The sequence below is a fragment of the Ursus americanus genome, chromosome 17 (assembly GCF_024610735.1).
Source record: "Ursus americanus isolate L20-20 chromosome 17, mUrsAme1.1.p, whole genome shotgun sequence".
NCBI lineage: Eukaryota > Metazoa > Chordata > Mammalia > Carnivora > Ursidae > Ursus > Ursus americanus.
This window is the reverse complement of record NC_142143.1, coordinates 3241170-3254782: the sequence shown is the minus strand read 5'-3', so window position 1 is coordinate 3254782 and position 13613 is coordinate 3241170. Positions and strand designations below refer to the sequence as shown.

General features: G+C 59.5%; 1 protein-coding gene across 4 annotated transcripts in view; it reads left to right on the top strand.

The window, feature by feature from the left end:
* The window catches only part of GRAMD4 (GRAM domain containing 4), a 78477-nt gene that overhangs the window by 21536 nt on the left and 43328 nt on the right, over positions 1–13613 (top strand). For all 4 annotated transcript variants that reach the window (XM_045779468.2, XM_045779467.2, XM_045779465.2 and 1 more), the window contains exon 2: positions 13078–13288. In XM_045779468.2, the coding sequence (XP_045635424.1) occupies positions 13127–13288 (162 nt within the window). In that variant the 5' untranslated portion in view covers positions 13078–13126. The remainder of the gene's footprint in view (positions 1–13077; positions 13289–13613) is intronic.

Below are 13613 nucleotides of genomic sequence, written 5' to 3'. Positions count from 1 at the left end.
TATGCTGTTCCAAAAACAACGAGGCAGTGAAATGACCTTGCCTGCACATCATTTTGCAAGTGTGAGGGGTTCCTGGAAATGAAACAGTACCGTTACTGGATGTTGCAAAATGGCCCCGTGCGCCGCACTCCAAGTAGGGGACCCTGCTCCCCGGCCCCTGCGCCCCCGCGCCGCGCATCTGCTGTTAGTGAAAAGGGCTTGTCCATGTGATCTCAGTTTGTATCTCTGTCTTTATAAGTGAGGATTAATTGTCTTTCCATATGTTTAAGAACTGCTTGTTTGCCTTTTCTGGGAGCCGTCGGCATCTTTTGCCCATTTTTCTACTGGGCTGTTTATGAACATCGGACAAATTAATCCTTTGTAGTATGTGCCGCATTTTCTCCTAGGTTATCATTTGTTTGACTACCGACGGAGGTTTTTGCCTGGCAAAAATTTGCTTTGAAAGTAATCTGTGTTCTTACCGGGGCTTTGTGTCTTGCCTGGAAAGGCCGGGTCCATCCTGAGGTCCTGCCCCCTGTCCTCTGCTCCCCACCCCCTCCTCCCCCGCCCGCCTGGCGACTTCCAGTGTATTTTGGGAAGGTGTGAGGTGTGGCTCCAACGTTATCTTTCTCCGCACAACTCCCCGGACATCCCAAGTCGTTTGCTGTCAGTGTGCCTCTTCTCCTCTGCTGTGAAATGCCACTTTGATCCCCGTGGGGGCTGGGTCTGCTTCGGTACATTCTGGTTTGTTCCGAGGCCCTGTTGTGTGTTCACGCACCCTCCCCAAGCCTGTGGGACGGCTGCAGCGGTATCACGTTCTGTTACGTGGCAGGGCTGGTCACCCCACATCACTTCCGCTTTCCAGAATTTTCCAGGCTATTCAGCTTGTTTGTTTTTCCTTATAAACCTTAGACTTACCTCGTTTTGCTTTCTCTAAAATCGTTTTCTAATTTTTTTTAGGGGAATCCCATTAGATTTATAGATTATTTTATTTTTTTAATTTATTTTTTTAAAGATTTTATTTACTTGACAGAGAGAGAGACAGCTAATGAGAGAGGGACCACAGGCAGGGGGAGTGGGAGAGGAAGAAGCAGGCTTCCAGCGGAGGAGCCTGATGCGGGGCTCGATCCCAGAACACCAGGATCACGCTCTGAGCCGAAGGCAGACGCTTAACAACTGAGCCACCCAGGCGCCCCAGATTTATAGATTATTTTAGAGAGTTTTGCTTAGGCTCTCTCCCTGTGTATTTCTGTATCACTATGATGGGGTCTACGCAACAGGATGTATACATAACGTGCCTTATAATGTGATAAAGCCCGTTATTACGTAAAACGTACCATTTTGCCCATTGTTGCGTGTACAGTGTGGTGGCATTGGGTATATTCACGTTGTGGAGACCATCCCACCATCCATCTCCAGAACTCTTGGCGTCTTCCCGAGCTGAAACCGTCCCCAAGGAACCCTGACTCTCCGTCCCCTCCTCCCGCCCCAGGTGCCCACCATCGACTTTCTGTCTCGTGGATGTGGCTCTTCTGGGGACCATCTGCGTGGAATCCTGCGGAGCCTGCCCCTTTGTCCCTGGCTTATCTCACTGAGCAGGGCGCCCTCCGGATCATCCGTGTTGTAGCCGCTGTCAGGATTCCCGATGGTCTTGAGGCTGAATGACACGCCGTCGTGCGCACGGGCTACATTTTGTTGTCCATCCGTCCGTGTGTCTTCGAGCCCCAGGTGTCAGTCCTTGGGGTGTATCCCCACAAGCGGGGTTGCTGGGTCCTCTGGCAGTCCTGTGTTTATTTTCTGGCCTTGGGTGCTGGGAATCAGGCCGTGTTTCCTTGGGATCTGGCGAATGGATCGCTCTGAGCCAGGCCATCCCGGGGGTCAGGCAGGAGTGACGGGGACCTTACTGTGGCCTGGCCTTCATCTTCTACCCAGGCACGGCTGCGAGTCCCTGCGAACCTCAGTGTCCTCCTCTCTGTAGAAGGGGGACGCCAGAGTCACAGCAGCTGATGTTGACGACGTCCTTAGTGCCGGCCTGGCCCAGGACTCCAGCCTCCCAGAGGAGGACAGGCGGGGATCAGATGGGGGGGCGGAAGGCGTGAAGCGCACGGGCCGTGTCAGTGTGGCTCTCTGCGCAGCTGCTGGAGGCAGGGCCTCCCCGGGCGCCCTCTGTGCCGCGAGTCCGTTCCCCCGGAACAGACCGAGTCCCTCGCCCGGCCTCATCTGCCGCCCACAGCCCCACTGTTTCCTCTGCCCTTCCTGCTGTGAGGCTCCGTGCTGCTCCCTTTCCCTGGGGTGTCTTCCCCTGCAGCCCGTGGCTGGCTCCTGCAGCTCCGCGCGGCCTGGCCTGGCCCGTGGCCCCATCCCCCCCTCACCCGGCTCCCTTTCGTGGTTGGGCAGCGCCAGGGCTGTCAGTGTGCCTCTTCTGCATTCCCACACTGGATCGCATCTGGTACATAGTAGGTGCTCATTAAACACCTGTTGACCGGCTCGCTCGTCGCTGTGACTCCCCAGTGTTGGCAGGTGACGTGCGCCCCCACCTCTGTAGCCTCTGCCCTGTGACCCCTGCTGCACAGTGAGAGGTGGTGCAGCCCGAATCCCCAGGGCCGAGTGCTGGGGCCGATGTGCTGCTGGCTCGTGTGGCCCGCAGAGCTCACCTGCCGCCAGGACACCCCGAGTAGAGACCAGACCGTCCGGCGGCCACACTGGAGCTGGCGGTTATCTGGAAGGCAGGTGCAAAGACAACTTTGAGGGTTCGGGTGTTTTTAGTGTTTTTTTTTTTTTTCTTTTGCCCTGGATGTGAGCTTTGCAGCAGAGGCCCGTGGAGGGAGGGCTGCTGAGCGCCAGCCGGCCCCTCTGCCGTCACGCCTTGTCCCGGCTCAGGTTGTGTTCCCTTCTGGGCCTGCGGAGCAGGAAATGGGAGTTCCACCTTCTCCTCGCTGTGTGTTGTTTTAAACATGGACATCCTTTTGTGGCATGCGGTGCTTGACGCCCCATGAGGGCCTGTGAATATTCCAGGGCCTGGCCTGGCGGGGGAGCCCTGGGCCCGGCTGGGTGAGATAAAACAGTAAAAACAGAGTTGCCTCCCAGCAGAAGCTCTTTTCGCCTCAGGGGCTGTTTAAAGCTGTGGGTTTACCTCGGTGCTGGATTTGCCTGGGGACCTGGGAGGTCTTTAAAATGCACCTCACCCACCCATTCCCTGACTGGCTGCCAGAGGCAGGTGACAGCCAGGTGAGGGCCAGGTGACAGCTGTGTTGGGTCTGGGGTGGTAGAGTTGAGTGCTCTGGAGAGCGGGGCAGTCAGGGGCAGTGGCTGGAGAGCCTTCATGAGGACGGGATGTTCCAGGCAGGAGGTGGGGCCCGAGCTGGCTCCTGGGGTCACGAGGGCTTTTTCATTGTGCTCTTTGTCATTGCAGAGCAAGGGTCACTGGCCTGAGACCCAGGGGTGGCCCTCCAGGGTGGGCAGTGCCTTCCACCCGTGGCTGTTCACAGCTGGCTCTCCTTCCAGCTTCCCTGCCTCAGTTGGGATGTGGGGGATGTGGGGAGAAGCCCCTGGCCCACGACTCAGGTGTTCGGAGATGGGTTGGTTTCCCTCACCAAGACCCTTCTGGCCCCAGGGAGCATGGAGACTGTCCAGGCTGCCCCAGCGTCGCCGTGGATCCCCTCTTGCCCCTCACCCCTTTCCTTAAGAAGGTTGGATGGTGGGGAGGTCCACGCACAAGCACGTGATGCTCAGGCGACTAGCAGGGGGACCCCCGGGCTCAGCAAGGGCCCAGGTTCCCTGTTCTCAAGCCAGTGAGTACCGCGGCCTCTCTTAGAGTTCTTGTTCCGCTAGGCATCTATCGCCGTAGGACAGGGGCAGGAGAGCCTGGCCCACGGGCCAAACCTAGCCCACTGCCACCTGCTTTTGTAAATAATTTTATTGGCCCACAGCCACACCCATTTTGTGGTACAGCAGAGTTGAGAAGTTGGGGTGGGGCGTGCGGCCTGCCAGACCCATTTCCTACCTGGCCCCTTGCAGAACAGGCTTGCCCGGCCCCGCGCCTTGTTGCCACGTCTTAATGGTGAATTGCCTTTGGAGAACAGCCTGTTTTCAGACAGCTGCGAGCCACGCCCCTTTCTGCTTTCAGGAACTTGGGCCCGGGCCATGGCAGGAAGTCATGCCTAGTGCCTGGAATTTGGAAGGTGTTTCCTACCAGCTGTCTCATTGGCTGGATCTTCTGAGGTCCTGGTTGCAAAGAGTGATGGAGAGAAATCGAAATGAATTTGTGTGTGTTTCTAGTAGCTTATTCTATTTGCTTATGTGACCCAGAGGTTTTTGTCTACCCACTCCTAAACGTTAGGTTTTCTCACTAGCTTTGTTTTGTTTAAATAAACATTAGTGTGGCCACTCTGCCAGGTTCCCGACTCAATATGCTAGGCAGAGGGGCCTGGGAGCTGTCATACAGGGAGGGCTGTATTAATAGAGGCATGTGCTAGGGAGGGTGGAATGGCTGGGTCTGTCTGTGGTTAGGGCAAGCACAGGCTCTGGAGTCCAGCGAGGTTGGTTTCTGTTTCCGATGTGCTACTTCTCTCTTATGCTGCTTCCCCGAGCCTCAGTTTCCCCTTCTATCAGTTGGTTTAACAGGAGCTCTTTCCTCACAGCATTGTGACTGGGACATATGACACTTGGGGTGGGGGAACTTATTGCTCTTCCCTGTGATTTGGGGCCCTGCACAGGAGGCCTGGGGACAGTGAAACCACAGTGCTGGGGCTTTATCCTCCCCTGTGTTGGGGTCCTGTAAGCACTCCATAGCAGGTGCTCCCGGCCCCCGCCTGGGGCTTCCTCTCGGGGTGTGTGTCTGGGCTTAGGCCCAAATGCCTGGAAACAGGTCCTTAGGTGGGCCCAGCTCACGCCTGTGACAGGTGCTGCTCTTTCTTACTGCCACTTTAAAGACCAGGAGGGCTGGGCTTGACCTGGCTGGTCTGCCTCTGTAGACCTCATTGTTGATCCTTGGGGCCGGTCCCCAGCTGGGGTCAGAGGGCACAGGCCTGCTTTGTGCAGGGCAGGTGGCAGGGCTGAGCCTTGGTGCTGGAGCGCTGGCCAGGGGGTGCTGTGCCCTCTGAATCGGACGCCTGCCCCCGGGGTCTGGTCTGAACCCTCCCTTGGTGTTTCGGGCTCTCTGGCCCTTGCTTCCCACTGCCTGCAGGCTCCGCTCACCCGCCAGCCCTTCCTTTCCCACCTGTGGAGGGTTTGGAAGCTGCTGATGGCTGGGTGGGAGGGGGTCTCGGGTGTCCTGGATCCTCTTACCCTGGCTTCCCCCATCTGTCATGCAGTGATGTCACCACAGTGCCGGATGGGTAAAGTGACAGCAGGCAGGGAGAGTGACGTTTGTTGAATGTGGTTTTGGAAAGTAGGATCTGGGGTTTTGCCCTCATTACTTCTGGTCGCCAGGCGATGATGATGGGGTCCTTCCACGCACAACTCAATGAGGGACTACCATCAACATGCGTTTAGAACCAGAGACTGGGCACAGGGGAAAGCAGTGGGACCCACACGACGTCACACAGCGTGGCAGGTGCCGTCTTGCTCTGGGCACTCAGGACCACTGCACTCATGCCTTGATGGTGAGGAGAAGCAGCTCGGATCAGAGCTCAGCACACAGTCTGCTACCAGTGGGTTCTCCAGTGGGAACTGCCCCGTACAGGCCCGTGTCCCCTGACTGCGCCCCCTCAGCTGTGGTTGGTATGTGGACGATCGTGCTGCAGGACGCCTGAGTGGGGGTGACCTCACAGAGGGTGGGAGCCACTTGGCTGGGCGGGCAGGTGGTGCCAGGCCAGAGGTGAGAAGAGTGAGGTCGTCACCCGGTGGCTGGGAATGCCTTGGGGAGAAGGAATTTTCCTGGCGGGGTCCCAGGGGCCGGGGGTGGGGGTGGGGACTCTCGGCACCTCCTATGAGGACCCAAGGGGGCTGGGATGGTGAGGACGGTGGGCGGGGTCTGGCTCGGCCGAGTGAGCACGCTATCTGGGTCCCACCTCCAGGACTGTCTGTGGTCTCTTTGGCCCTCTCAGGGGCTCAGATTTTGCATTTGGACCTTGGCTCCTGTTCCGTGCCTCTGTCCCTGAGCCCTGCGGGGGAAGAAGGGCGAGTGGGAGGCTGAGTTCCCTGGTGTTTCCTGAGCCCGGTTCTTGGGTGCCTGCAGCATTGTGAGGCGGAGGGAGCAGGTGTACCGGCTCATACCAGCTCGCAGGCACCGTCAACATTTGATCTGGGCAGCGGGCCGTTAATAAAAACGGAAGCCTGTGAACTTAGTTAGTCGAACACCTTATGCTTCGAATTCATCTGAAATCCCTCGTTTCTGAATTACGTCATTACTTTTATGGTCCCGAGGTGGTTTGTGTCCGTCGCGTCAGGATGGTGGAAATCCTGGGTCACGGCGGCCGCAGCGTCGGCCCCAACCACGCGCTCACACCTGCGTGTCTCTGGCGGCTTGCAAATGGCCACGGTGGGAGCACCCACACCACAGAAACGGGCAGATGCTACGAATCGGGGCTTCACTTCTCGTTTTATTGGTTGTCTGGGCTTAATCAAGTGATGGAAAAACGGGGTGTGTGTGTGTGACATGTGTAGCCGCTCACCGTGAACGGCGCAGGAAAGCCGAGGCCACAGGCCTCCGCTCTCAGAAAGCTGTCCTGCCCTTGGGCAGGGGAGTCCCCGTGTCTGACACCAACGCACAGGGCTCTGATGCGGGCCTCCCACGTGCACCTCGTCCGTCTTGCTCACATAAACAGCATCATAAGCCGGCGTTCCTGTCTGCCCCGAGCTCGTCTGCCGGTTGTGATCGTGGTGGGCAAGGGAGGCGGTGTTCAGGAAAAGTCAGAACATCTGTGAGCCGCACCGGCCACGCGGCTCCCCCCCGAAGAGCGCCGCATGTTTTACTGTTATCTGTGTGCGTGCAGCTGTGTATCCGTGTGGTTTGCAGTAGTCGTCGGACCTACGTCTCTGCACACGGTCCCCCGGGCCACTCCCTGCGCAGTCACGAGCTCTCCAGGCCGGGGGCGTGATTAACTTGGCATTAACTTTTCCACAAGTGTTTATGCATTTAGGGACTGCAAACCCCAGCAGGGCTGCTGGGCAAAGTCCGTGGCTGGCCCTCTGCTCTGAGGGCTCGGTGGGAGGGCAGCTCTTCGCAGCTGTGGCTGGGTGGCCCGGAGCCGGTGTAGGGCCCCAGATTTCCTGGTGCCGAGTCCGGTCAGCATGGCCCTGCCTTTGTGCATCACTCGTTCATTTGCTGGACGAGGGTTTGTGACCCCAGCACGGGCCAGGCCTGCTGAGGCCGACCCAGCATTGGCTGCCTCTGCCCTTGGGGCCCGTGTTCTTACTGGGCGGGGCTGGGGGCCCAAACCTAAACAAGAGAGTTAGGTGGAGAAGTGGGATGATGGCTTTTAAGGTGGAAGACTTGGAGAAGAAGGCTCTGGGAGGGGACACACCCCAGAACCAGAGGTGCTGGGCCCCACAGTGGGAGCAAAGGTGGTGGCCAAAGGACTCCCAGGGGCTGGACAGGGGAAGTGCTGGGAGGTCTGGTTTCCTGCCACATGGAGAAGGGGCTCCATGAGGTGCTGTGCCCCATGCTCTTCTGGCCCCAGGCCCAGCCGGGCAGGAGGGTGGGGTCGGGGTGGGGAGGCAGACCAGTGTGGGGCCTGGTTTGGAGAGGGTGGCCGTGCTTGCTGCAGGTGGCCGTGGAGTGATCCGTGATTGAGGGCTCCTTCAAGGGCTGTGGCTTGAGCAGCTGGTGGGTACACATGCCATCCAGCGGGAGGGCGGCCTGGGACTCCAGCTCCGCGGTAAGCCAGGCAGAACCGAGCTACTGATGAGATGTCCAGCAGGAAGGCAGCAGATAAGCCAGAGCAGAGCCCCGGGGGAAGCCAGTAGGCCCTAGGTTGGGAGCAGGACATGTGGGTACGGACGCCAGGAGCATTTGGGGTCCTGCTGCCTGTGCCCAGTCTGGCAGGACTGAGCTGTGAATCTGGGGTGAGAGAAGTGGATCCCACACAAGCCTGTGTTTGGGGAACCCTGGGGGTCCTCTGCTGTGAGCCAGCATCTTGAGCCTGGCATGGGATTGGGGACAGGGTCAGTGGTCTCCATTGCTCACAGGGAGTGCCCAGCACAGGGCCCTGCGGGGCTGGACGGGAGTTATGTGTGCACTGGGGATCTGGGGGTGAGGCCTTTGGGGCGTTGATTAGGATCCTTGAGTCTGCGCCTCCTCCCCGGCCCTCCTGTTCCCCCCTGCAGAGCCTCAGAATCCGCAGGTGCCCTCCCAGGCCACTCCGACCGCGGGGTCCGGGGCTGTCTTCCCAGAGGATGGAGAAGACTGGGCCATCTCTGGGACTGGCTTGGGGGAGGGGGGAGGCGTGCAGTTCTCAGCATCTGTGACTCCCCAGGAAGAAGGTTAGGACGGGGCTGCGTCCTGTGGGAAAGTGGACACTGTTTATCCTCGGATCAGCAGGAGAGCCACTAGATAATCGGGGTGGAAGCCAGGCCGGGGAGTGGTGTGCGCTGCGGGTCGAGGGAGATTGGCTGGGACATGGCAAGCGCCGGAGACCAGGAACCACTCTTTTTAAAAATCTTGGCTGGGAAGGGAAATAAAGTCCTTTGTGGTTTCCAAGTCCAGTTTCCCTAGACACTGCCGCCTTTGTGCACCCAGAAGCCATTCAGCGGGTTTCCAGAGCAGCACGCTTTGTGTCCCGGGGCCAGCTCTGCTGGACTCAGTCCTGTGTGCCGGGGACGCAGAGCCTGGCGGGCGCTGCCTGGAGCCGGGCGAGCCCCGCCACCCCGCGCCACAGCACCAGGCGCCCCCGCCGCGCGTGTTCCCGTCTTGCCCGCTCCCTGTGGCCGACGGTTCCAGGGTCCCCGCAGAATGCCCTGGCTCTGAGCAGGGATCTGGACTAGCCACGGCCAGCGGCCCCTGCCCAGAGCGTCTGCTTCCGTGTGGAGGTACGGGGACGGGATTCCCTCCGACGGCGGCAGGGCCAGGTGGTTCACCTTGGGGCAGGGCCTTACGGGAGCTGCCTGAGCTGCCTGGGCCGGGCCTGTGGGTGCTTGTGGAGGGGCCGGTTCTGGGGAGGGCATCTGAGGAGGTAGGGTTGGGGAGTGGGGGGCTGGTGGTTACAGGGAGGGCTAGCTGGGGGCTGGGGACTCATAGCGGCATAACCAGAATGCAAGGCGCAGGTAGGATTTGTCGAGAGGGCATCCACTCGACGTGGGCTCCACGTGGAAGGCTTCGCTCTGGGTCACACTTGGTGTCCAAGATCCGGCCTGCTCCGTGTCTGAGTCGAAAGTCCGTACTGGTCCTCCACCTCCATCTGACAGTGGGGATGTGAACAGGGCCGAGTGGTGTGTCCTCCCCAAATTCCCATCCACCCGGATTCTTACTTGGAGCAGAGACTCTGCAGATGTAATCGGGATGTGGTAGTTCTGGGGTAGGGTGTGCCACACTTCAGCCCAGCGTAGGGGTGCGGCATGGCTCCCCTTGCAGCCTGTACCTGTCCCCGGGTGGGGTGGGCGGGGAGTCCTGGTGTCTGGTCCTGAGCTGACAGCAGCATGGATGGTTCATCCTTTTGAGGGGCCCAGGGAGCCTGCGGGAGCAGGGGGACGGGGATGGGAGCAGGGCCCTGGGAGCCCCTCGGGTGGGCTGCATGTCTGGAACCCCCCACCCCCCTGTTGCAGGCTGATGTGAGGAGCCAGAAGGAGGAGCCCAGGGCTGGGGTGAGCTGGCGGCTGGAAGGACGCGCCCCTGGCTCGCCGAGGCGTGCATTGCGTTCTGATGGTGCAGGGCTGGACACTTGGTGCTTTGTCCCCTCTCCTGCTGCCTGCCACCTCATTGGCTTGCTGGAGCTGAACTGGGAAGGAAGGCAGCCCCAGCTCCAGGGCTCGTAGAGAACCCCAGACGGCGAGAACCCAACCAGAGCTTGCAGGAGGTGTGGAGCTTGGCTGGCATGAGGCCAGCCCTGAGCCCTTTGGCCCCAGCACAACTCAGCCAGGTGTCCCTGCTCCCGAGTCGCGGTCCCTGCCTGGCCCATCCCCTCCACCCCGCGTTCCTCTGATGGCGGATGCCGAGGAATCCCTCAGGTCTTTCTGGAAATGAAAGGAAATAGGTTTTACATGGCTATACTTCCCATACCCAGGTTTTTATTTTTGTAGCTTAAAAAGCAGTAGGAATGCATTATAGGACATCTGGAGAGAAGTCTTACAAACCACCCCATGCAGGGTCCTGTGTTACCTTTGGTCTTTGTAGACACCTGTTTGCCGTCCTGATGCGTGGGGCGGCAGCATTTGTCACTCGGGGCCGGGGTCCTGTCTGAGTCCCACGCAATGTTCAGCACGCTGTGCCTGCCCCGTGTGGGGCCGGCCAGGTCGTGGGCAGTGCTGCTGGGTCACATCGCGCCGTGGGGGGTTCGCGCTCAGGAGGCAGCATCGCCCGCTCCGAGGGCGTTGCGTTCACGGTTCCCGCTGCCTTCTGCCACGCGGACTGGCTTGTGTTTCCTTTTTAGGGAGGGTGGAGGTTTTTGCTGGAGTAGTGGGTAGATTTCCTCTGGCTGTGAATTCCTCTGCTCAGAGAATTTGCCCGTCTGTGCACCAGGGTCCTGTGGCTTTTGCCCGCGTGCTGGCGCGGTCTCAGAGAATAGGTTAGTGGTCCTTTACGAACCACCTCAGCTACACCCTGGCTGCATTTTTTTTTTTTTTAACAAGTGGAAGTTTGAGGGCGCCTGGGTCGCTCAGTCGGTTGGGCGTCTGCCTTCTGCTCAGGTCATGATCCTGAGGTCGTGGGATGGAGTCTTGCATGGGCTCCTTGCTCAGTGGGGAGCCTGCTTCTCCCTCTCCCTCCGCCCCTCCCCCCGGCTCATGCGCTCGCTCTCTCTCTCTCTCTCAAATAAATAAATAAATAAATAAATCTATAAAAAAACAAGTGGAAGTTTGCTTTTGTCCACCTGACCGTTAGACTCTTTCATGCTGTGATTATTTTTGTCATTTCTCTTAAACAGACCGTTATCCCCTCTCTGGGGACTTGATCAGCACGAAGTTCTCTTTTCTTTAGGTTTCTTTTTTTTTTTTTTTAAGTTTACTTACCCGTTTTGTCTATGTGGAGCTCACAGCAGCTGTTTTTCCAGGTGGCCGGCCTGCGCCCCCGCCCACATGCAAGAGCTTGCTGCCCTGGCCCCCCACGGCTGCCCACGGCCACCCTGGCTCCCCGCAGCCCTGCATAGCCGCCCCAGCCCCCCGAGGCCACCCCAGCCCCCACGGCCTCCCTCAGCATCATGCACTTCTGGGCTCTCCTGGGTCCTGGGGGCTTTGGGCATTGAGTGTCCTGTCGTTTTTGCCACCAGGGCCACACCCGGCCACCTTGTAAGGGCTCCAAGTGAGCTCTGGGAAGCATCTGCCCCAGGAGCCCGTGCAGCCCCTCCCTCCACGTGCTACACACCCCTGCTCTTCTCATAGACCGGAGCGAGTCCTGGTCCATCTGGCTGGAGTCTTAGGAGCCCCACTGTTGGCATCACTGCTCGGGGCAGGAAAACTTGCTGGGGGGGGAGGGCGGAGGGTCCTTGCAGGGCTGGGGCAGACACCCTAGACCGTGATTTAAGAGTCCTTTGAGAGGTTTTGTGCCTGCATGGTCCCAAACAGGAAGTGCTTTTCCCTGAGTTTGTGGTTCTCCCTGAGACATCCCAACTGGGACAGTTAGGGCCGAGTTGATGGATTCCATCCTGCTTAGCCCCCTCCCTGCCCGCCTTGCGTGGAGATGCTCGTGTGTTTATTGGGGCCAGCGTCAGGCTCCCGGTGTGCGTCATCTGGAGCTCCCAGAACACTGGCCTTACTGGTGGTGTTCCTTCAGAGGCAGAAACCGAGACCCAGAAAGGTGGTAAGCAGCAGAGCAGGCCTTGAGCCCCGTTGTGTCCAGGGTCCCCACCCTCCTGCAGGGACCAGGGCCTCTCGCAGAAGTTGGGAGGCTGGGGCTTGTGGGAGACCCCTGATTTGCAACCCTGGGCCTAGGAGCTGTGTGACTGGGACTCGGGTTGCAGTTTGTGTCTTTTGCTATGGGCTTTGGCGTGAGGTTGGCTGGACATGCAGATGAGCCACTCACATTCTGCCCCCGGGGGTTTTGTGGGGCCAGCTTGCCTCTCCTGGCCAAGTTGGCGCACAGATATGGGGCACTCTGCTACAAGTCCATCTCTGGGTGAACATTCGTGTTTGAACTCACACGTGTCCTCCCCTCCTTGTGACCCCACAGCAGGTCTTTGCTGCAGTGGTTCCAGGCTGGAGAGGGCAGGCAAGCAGCCTTCTTTCTGGCCTGAGGTCTGGGGCTGTGCTGGGGAAGCAGGCGGGTGGGTGCTGGGCTCCTGACCAGCCCGTGTGTGGAAAGACCTCTCTGAGCGAGACCTCAGCAAACTGAGTAAGGGCTGACCAGGCGAGCGGGAAGGTGCTTTCGGCACACAGAGCAGCCTGGGTCATGTCCCTGGGAGTGGGGACCAGGCCGAGTCAGGGAACATGAAGCCAGGGCTCTGCTGGGTTCAGAAGGGATCTGAGACACCCTGATGCCGAGCATTCCAGCGGTTTCTGGGCGTTTGCTGCTGTCTGGGCGGTGTGCATAGCTACAGCCTGGACCGCGTCCTTGATGGTTGGCTTGTTAGGAGGGCTTCTGAGGAGTGGTCAGCCCTCCTCCCCTTCTCTTTGAAGCATTTCTGCCCTAGCTTTCTGCAGGGTCTCTGGCCTCCCTGTGCACCAGGCTGGCTGTCTTTGTGGCCGGGAAGGTCCTACTGAGAGACTTGGCTTCCTTCTGCCTTTTGGGGCACATGGGGGGAGGCGACTTTGGTGGGGCCAGGGATGGGAGCTTGGCCAGCTGAGTGGGAGTGATGGAGGGGCCCTGGCTGGTGGGTGCAAGGTGGGAGACAGTGGGCCCCGAGTCTTCCTTGAAAAGCCAGACTGGCCACTCCTGATGGCAGGGCTCAGCCACAGGACCGAAGTGTGTGTAGAAGAGCCGTGTGCTCAGCCTGGTGGGTGCGCCGTGGGGGCAGGTGGCCAGCGGGCGAGTGACCGAGTGACCGAGCCTCTTCCTTTCTTCTCTTGCAGGGACCCCGACCGTCATGTTAAGGTAAAGCAGAGGGGCTCAGTGCTGAACATGCTAAGGAGGCTGGACAAAATCAGGTTCAGAGGTCACAAGAGAGATGACTTCCTCGATCTAGCAGAGTCCCCAAACGCCTCGGACACCGAGTGCGGAGACGAAGGGCCCCTGAAGGTACCTCGGACCTCGGCCCGGGACAGCGAGGAGCTGAGGGACCCGGTGAGTGCGCCGTGCGGGCCTCCTGGTGGCGGGAGTGTCCCCCCCTCTGTTGGCCTTGGCTCCGGGTCCTGCAGTGTGAGGCGAGGGGCTGTCCCCCATCCTCAGATGGCCAAGCTGAGTGTGGACTCGGCAGCCGTGTCCTGCCCCGTCCGGCTTCTCCTTTGTCCTTGTCTTGCTCCGTGCTGGCCCTCACTGGCAGGGGCTCGTGCCCCCGACCGACGCTCACACGGCCCTGCCTCTACCACTGGTCTGTCTAGCCGCTGGATTTCTTTTCCTTCCTCGTCGGCTTCCTGGGAGGTTGGCAGACTTCTCGTGGCGAAGTCAT